At 44.3% G+C, this 7,542-nt stretch overlaps 2 protein-coding genes across 2 annotated transcripts; both read left to right on the top strand.

Annotated features, from left to right (window-relative positions):
* The first annotated feature begins 221 nt into the window (after positions 1-221).
* LOC141586519 (uncharacterized) lies at positions 222-1,960 on the top strand. The gene is made up of 3 exons (XM_074407774.1): positions 222-331; positions 503-629; positions 835-1,960. The coding sequence occupies exons 2-3, from the start codon at positions 510-512 to the stop codon at positions 1,660-1,662; spliced, it is 948 nt and encodes a 315-aa protein (XP_074263875.1). The 5' UTR covers positions 222-331; positions 503-509; the 3' UTR covers positions 1,663-1,960.
* Positions 1,961-5,256: 3,296 nt separating this feature from the next.
* Positions 5,257-6,333, top strand: LOC141587748 (uncharacterized). The gene is made up of 2 exons (XM_074409215.1): positions 5,257-6,034; positions 6,137-6,333. Exons 1-2 carry the CDS (start codon positions 5,257-5,259, stop codon positions 6,331-6,333), a joined length of 975 nt encoding a protein of 324 aa, XP_074265316.1.
* Positions 6,334-7,542: the final 1,209 nt, after the last annotated feature.

Raw genomic sequence — 7,542 nt, 5'->3', positions numbered from 1 at the left:
TACCGTGTCAAAATTGGGCTTGGTGCTTTTGTGCCGAAAGGTAGAATTCAGTGGTTTTAACACTGATTAGTGAAAATCGGTTCGGTGAATTTTATTTACCTAAAACAAATCAGTATTTCGATTTCCATCCATTTTATTATTTCGGTTCACCGGATGGAACCGACGGTTAGGCCTTACAAGACTTTAGAAGCCCATTATTGATTAAGTACATCTCCATTAGGCAAAGGAAAAACCCTATTTTTGGTGCTAGTTGAAGAAACACGTTAGCTCGAATTAATTCACTCTTTGCCAGTTTGCCTCTTTGCCAAACTGGTCACTCCCCTCATCTCGTGTAAGTTCTATTTTGGCTACCACTGTAGCAAGTACAGCAATTTGGCAGATTTGTGCATGTTTCACGTTTGTTTTTGTTTAATATCATTTCGTCTAATTGAATTAATGTTTACTTCTTTGTTAATGGCTATCTTAATTTAGATTATAATGAATTTTATTGTTGTCGTAACAGGGTTAATATGGAGAGTTTCATCAACGATAATATCGAAACTGAAAAAAGTGTTTCAGCGGTTGAATTAGAGCCTTCTCAACCGAAGAGGGAGAGGAAGAGAAAGAGGCGAGGCAAAAAGAAAGTCGATGTAAGTGACACTACTTATAGTCGTAAACGATCTAATTACCATGATCATGAATGGCTTTCGAGTATTGGTTGGGCCTGATTCACTTGACAAAATCAAATACTCCGTAAATCATTTTCAGCTGCAAAAAAGTCGTCTGTCTTTTTTTTCGTAATTATTATGGTACATGGGTTTTTCAGGCTTCATGTTGATCTTTTCTTCTTGTTAGGAAAACGCAGACACAGTAAACAAACCAGCCGAGACAGCAACAATGGGAGCAGAAACTCTAAACACAACCACTTCAGTGAAGTACAGGGGTGTGAGGCAGAAAAAAGGGGGGAAATTTTCGGCTGGGATTCGACATCCTATTCTCAAACAGCGCATTTGGTTGGGGTTGTTTAATACTGCTATAGAAGCTTCTGAGGCGTATCAGCTTAAAATGAAGGAATTTGAGGCCCTTCTTGCAGAGAAAAAACTGAATGCTTCTTGTTCTGTTGTTTCCGTCGATTCTGAAAGTGCACTGCCTGAGATTGATACTAATTCCAATTCACAAACCAATGGAGTTGATATTTCTGATGCTTCTGATACTAAGGTTACTCCAAACACAGGCACTTCAGTGAAGTACAGGGGTGTTAGGCAGAGAAAATGGGGGAAATGGGCGGCTGAGATTCGACATCCTGTTTTTGGTAAGCGCATGTGGTTGGGGACTTTTAATACCGCTATAGAAGCTTCTGAGGCTTATGAGCTTAAGAAGAAGGAATTTGAGCCCCTTCTTGCGGAGAAAAAACTGAATGCTGCTGCTGCTTCTGTTGTTTCCGAGGATTCTGAAAGTGCATTGTCTAACAACTCTCTTGCTATACTGCCTGATATTGATACTATCAATTCACAAACCAATAGAATCGAGATTTCTGATGTTCCTGATACAACGGTCATGGACTCTAATGCAAAGGAGGAATGTGATGTGATTCCTGATGTGAGCACTATTAAGGAGGAATTCCAAAGTGACATTGGCCAAGGTCTTGACTTGGAAATGGAGCTTTGTTCGTCGCTCTTGTAAACGGCTTTCCTCCCATAGTTTTATCAGTAGCGGCTTTGATGACCTTGGACACACTGATCTTCCTGATTTTGATTTCAACATGGAAAACAATGAGCTTGCATGGATTGAAGAATCTCTCAATTTCTCAACAGCAACAGCCGTGTTGTCCTGAAGTTTCGTAGCTCGTAATGATTAGTATTAATATTTTATTAATTTATAGGCCTGTATAAACAAGTATTGGGTTTTGAACTAAGCTCTCGAGTTACGGTTTTTTTTCTAGTAAGAAATATTTCCAGAGGAATGAGCTTTTGGGTGTTTTACTGCTCATTTTCTATACATCTTCTCAGTATATCAGGACTGTTCTGAATTCTGATACCAAAAAAAAAAGAACTCCAATGCCAGAACATCTCAAAAGTCCCTTGCAGACGAATCACCCATCACTCACATAGTAATATACAAGATGTGAAACTTGAAACCGTTGTTTGCAACTTAGATTGAAGAGAGCAATCACAGTTTTATGGATTACCGGCGACTTCCCTGTAAACTGTCAAAATGAGTAGCCAAGAACATCTCAAGTAAGTAACCAAGTCGGATCACTTGTAATAATATATAATACACAACACGTCAACACAGCATGTAAGCTCATTCATTCATATAGGAGAAATTGCACATAGAAGTATCTAAGCATACGACATAAGATAACACAAACTCGTATAGCAGTTTCAAGCCAAACAAAGCCAAGGGGATGGCAAGAAAAAACAGAAGCTACAACAATATGCTAGGAATAGTATGGTCTCTCACTAAGCAAGTAGCAATTGACATATTCATGGTTAGTTGACTAACAGGCTAACAGCGAGAGGTTCTTCCCAAAACCATTGGTAAGACAAAACATAGTACTGATATAGTAGGAGAAATATTCTCGTATTCATGGGAAATCCCTCAAATCACGGGCTCCGAATCCTTTGGACAACACCAAGCTCTCGGAATACGCTTCCAGATCAAAATAGTAGCTTGGTGTATTCTCCAACTTCTTTACTTGGCAACTAGCTATATTATAAGCCTTGTCCCCGCAAACAAAAAAGCCACCATCACTCTCAATATAGAACAACTTTATATGATGAATAATGCAGTCGAAGAACAATTGATAAGCATCTGGAGTTGATTTCCCTGAAAACCATAGAGTCCACGGCCCCTTTTCATTGTCTTGTTCTAACACCCATATGCTGGAAGTTACTTGAGAAATACTAAAAACGGCTAGCGACCCCCCAAGAAGAAACAGAAACGTAGAAGCGTGTTTCGTCCAAAGTAAATGGCAGTTCCAAAAAGTCTATATTTTCCTTATCAAAATCAAAGGAACCAAGATGAGTTGGTTCATTCCTTTGTAATCATTTTCGCAAGCCAAGATGTCTTGCCCCTCGAAAGAACACGGCTTTTGACAGAGAATAAAGCTCACGCATACTAGTAATGTTCAAATTTTTAACAGTCCATAGTTGATCACGGGGTGAATAAACTGCAAAAAGTATCTTTCTAGGCGGTATACCCGAACTATTTTCAAATGCAAACGCAGCCACTTTAAAATCCTTACTATCAGGGGCAAACCCTAACAAATACCAACAATTGTGGAGTGGGCAAGTAGGAAGTAGAAACGATTTGCGAATATAAGGGTTCCACAATCTCCATTCTATATGAGAACCATCAGGACCATGTTGTACCACTAACAGTAACCCATTACAGCTACTTGCAATACGGTAGCGGTACGAATCAGATTTCATAAAAATGAGACCGGTGCTTTGAAGAGTTTCAGGCTAACAAACTGTCAACAAACACCCTTTATCTCCCCAACCCCTCGAGGGCTACCAATAATTGATTATTTCTGTTAGGCCCAAAATCTAGATATGGGCTGATCTGGGCAGCAGGTCTGGAAGCAGTGTGAGACGCAGGGCGTCAGGGAGCCAGGGTGGCAGCATCAGCGCATAGTACAAGACATGGGCTTTGATCCGCGTAGAAGAAGCATACGAGAACTCTATCACCTATCGTAGTCCAATAAAGGAAAGTCCTATTCTATGTTAAATTAGGAATAACTTGGAAGAAAAGTAAGGAACCCTAGCTGAACGAGCTACCCTATATAAGGGGCCTCAATGCAAAGAAGGAAGATCATCGGAAAATACAAGAAATATACCCTAGCATCCATAACAAAACGCACGAACTGTACTTCCCCCCGAATTATAGTGAAAATCTTGGTGGGATTCCGTCTCCCCCCGCGTTTGTTTCCCAAATTTGGTTTTCCGCGTCACCAAAATTGCTTGTGTTCTTCATTTACGTTGCACATTCAAATTAGCATACAACAAACAATCAAATCACAATTCAGACCTAATGTTAAGACTACTTTAACCCTAAATTGGTAGAAATTTACCAAAACAGTTTGGCGCCCACCGTGGGGCATAGTGGTCGTCTTCGTTAGTCAGTCTACACAGCAAGCACAACATGTCCGGACACCAAGAAACCAACCCAGTAGCACTAATGGTGCCCCCGCAACGCGGTACCGCCCCTCTCAGCGGCGAACACAGTACCATCTCCCTCAACAAAGAAAGACGCACAACCTCGATTCGGACCACCACTGCTGCCCAGATACCAGCGTTTAAGCAAAGCCAAAGTTCCCAGGTAGCAGCAAGCCCGTCTTCGGAGAGAGTCCAGACTAGAGATTCAGGAGTCGTCCAGGGACGGCAAGGAGTCACACAGCCTGAAAGAGGAGCACAATCTAGGCAACAGGCTCAGGCTCCTCCGAGTCCCACCAGCATCATGATAAGCGGATTGGACACATTAGCAAGGACAATCCGGACAATGCAGAACGAGAATAGAAGCATGAGATCCCAGATGGAAGAGGACAACAATCTCCTCCGAGCACAGATCAACGAGTTAAGAAGCCATGCCGCTAGTTCAGCCCCTGGGTGCAAGAAGACAGATTCGGGAGGCCACCAGGAGAAAGTGGGGACTGGAGGCTGACGCGGGTGTTGCCACGCAAAGTGGCACTTAGGCTGGACATGGATGCAACACCACAGCCGAGAGGAGGCCTGGTCCCAACAGGACTGGGGGCATTGACACCAGATGAGGAGCCGGCACGCCAAGAGCCAACACCCACGTCAGATGCAGAAGGACGCCAGCGGAGCAGAGCAAGAACATGCGGTCCCCGATGATCGTGGCTCCGATTCAAATCAAGCCGAGTATACCTGGGAAGCGGCCGGCCGCAGCAGCAGATCGCAGATGCGCCAACCAAATGCGATCTTAGGACAATAGAACTTCGTACGAGGAGCGAACATCGATCACAGGGAGCATCTGCGACCACGGAGAGAGACATACATAGAACAAAGAATACCGGAACTACGGGCCTCCTCCGGAGGGTCCCGGAATCTGCCGCCTATGGAGATGGCTGCGCCCGAAAGCTTACGCCGACTCGCCGTTCATCGACGATATATAACTACACTGGCCTTACCAAAAGGATTCAGCGTCCCAACAATGACCCTCTTCGATGGAACCACAGACCCCTGCGATCACATTAGCCAATTCAAGCAGAAAATGATGGTTACCACAGCCACATGAGCCTCAAAAGAGGCATGTATGTGTAAAGGATTTGGTTCGACCCTAACCGGAGCAGCACTACAATGGTTCGTCGGCTTGCCTAACGGGACCATATCTTCATTCGCCGATCTGGTTAACGCATTCAATCGCAGTTCTCCGGAAATGAGAACACCAAAGCGACAAGTGATCTCAGATAGGATCTTTTCAGAAATAGGTGAATCAATCAAAGATTACGTCACCAGGTTCAATGCAGAGAAAGTCTCAATACGAGGCTGCGATATGTCCACTGCCATCAACGCCTTCAGGCAGGGCTTGGATAAGGAATCAAACCTCTACAAAGAATTAACGATGTACCCTTGTGAGAGATTCGAAGAAGTCCAGCAGAGAGCTACACCGACATTAAGGTTGGAAGAAGACATACAAGCTAGAAAGGGAATAACAAACTTCGACAAACCTAGCAGGAAAATCTCAACTGAAAAGAAAGACGAACGAGCTAAACCATACAGCAGACCCAATATCAGTAGAATAGCAGAAAAAACCCAGCAAGTTGACGACTCTCAGCATCCTCCTAAGCTATCTGAATACGGATTCAACACGGGAATGGAAGGGTTGTTGAAAGCGCTCAGAGGCCTAGGTGATCAAGTGAGGTGGCCAAAGCCTCCCACTCAGGATCGACCCAACGACGACAGAGACAGCAACAAGAGATGCGAATGGCATCAGGACATAGGTCACAGGACAGAAGACTGCTACAGGCTGCGCAAAGAAGTAAAGTTCCAGATACGCAGGGGAAACTTGGACCACCTATTATCACGTGGGGGCAAGCAGGACAGGAGAGAAGCAAAAAACCAGGTGCTCCCCTCTGCCCCACCCATATGAACGAAAATTATTAACGTGATAACTGGCGGATCCGAGCTATCAGGTTTGACATATTCCGCCGCTAAGAGGAAAGCCACCGGAAGTAAAGGGGATCATCCAGAATCTTCATACAGAGTAAGCCAGAGCAATTTACCCCCGGTAACTTTCGACAAAACCGACATAGAAAGCGGTGCAGAGCAAGACGACGATGCCCTAACTATAACATTATCCGTTGCAATTGCACCGTACGAAAAGCATTAGTGGATACAGGGAGTTCGGTGAACCTCATCATGCTGGAAACCCTCAAAACCATGGGTTTTGATAAAGAAAACCCGATAAAGAAATCACCCTGGTGGGGTTCAGTGGTGAGACTGCGCATTCGGTAGGTGAGATAACCATCCCAACGTATATTGAAGGAGTTAATAAACTGGTAAGATACTTAGTCATTGAGGGTCCGACCACTTACAACGTGATACTAGGAAGACCATGGCTGCACCAGATGAAGGCGGTGCCCTCAACATATCATCAGTGTCTCAAGTTCCCAACACCATGGGGTACGGTCACAATAAAAGGGGATCGAGAGGAATCCAGGAACTGCTACGCTCAAGCCCTCAAAGCTACAACCAGGCTCCCCTCATAGCAATTACAGAACCGGGGCACCTCGAAAAAGTAAAAGGAGCCCCCTCAGAGGAATTAGACCAGGTCCACCTGGACGAGGAACACCCGGATAGGATGGTATTGATTGGAGCAACTTGCAGTGAAGAGCTGCGCAGCCAGCTGACTCAATTTCTGAAAACCAACATGGACTACTTCGCTTGGTCCCACAACGATATGATGGGTATAGATCCATCCGTTATTTCACATAAGTTAAGTGTGAATGTAACACCCCCATACTCCAAGTGCCTTACCAGGACCACTCAGGTATGAAGACATTACCATCTCGGTTACCCGAGGCAATGATAATCAAACAACAATAAAGAAACAACGTTTATTATAAATAATTTAGTGAATAGTTACAATCCTCAAAACCAAACCAAAAGTACGATACATGATTCCAAACTGACTGTTCTAACTGAAATGTAAATAAACTAAAGGCTACAAATGGAAGACTCCTATCATCATGTCGTGGCATCCCGGCTATCCCAAGACTCATCTCAATACCTGCTCAATATCTGCTCACCATCCCCGAATGGATCACCGCAGGTTTACAAAACAACATCGGGTCAGTACTAATCACACAATCAATATGTATAACAATAATAAGATAAACAGACAGCTTAACTGTCACACACACACACACAACCAACCAATTCCCATCATCTCAATCTCGACCGTCCACCGGACCCGACCACCGCCAGCTGGGGGACCGCAGCCGTACCCACCAAATCCCCGCTCCACATAGTGAGCGATAACCCTGTCCATTAATGTGCACATCCCCTTCCGTGGCGGGTTCCACGAAGGGCGAAACTA

The sequence above is a fragment of the Silene latifolia genome, chromosome 6, assembly GCF_048544455.1.
Source record: "Silene latifolia isolate original U9 population chromosome 6, ASM4854445v1, whole genome shotgun sequence".
NCBI classification, from domain to species: domain Eukaryota; kingdom Viridiplantae; phylum Streptophyta; class Magnoliopsida; order Caryophyllales; family Caryophyllaceae; genus Silene; species Silene latifolia.
The sequence above is the reverse complement of the archived record's forward strand: the minus strand, read 5'-3'. Positions and strand labels throughout refer to the sequence as shown.

What these genes read in the sequence shown, in the direction of transcription:
- LOC141586519 (XM_074407774.1), top strand. Translation starts at nt 510, where the DNA reads ATGGAGAGTTTCATCAACGATAATATCGAAACTGAAAAAAGTGTTTCA. An exon ending in GAGGCAAAAAGAAAGTCGAT is followed by an intron (nt 630 to 834) that starts GTAAGTGACACT and finishes TCTTCTTGTTAG; the next exon opens with GAAAACGCAGACACAGTAAA.
- LOC141587748 (XM_074409215.1), top strand. Translation starts at nt 5,257, where the DNA reads ATGTGTAAAGGATTTGGTTCGACCCTAACCGGAGCAGCACTACAATGG. An exon ending in CCACCTATTATCACGTGGGG is followed by an intron (nt 6,035 to 6,136) that starts GCAAGCAGGACA and finishes CCGAGCTATCAG; the next exon opens with GTTTGACATATTCCGCCGCT.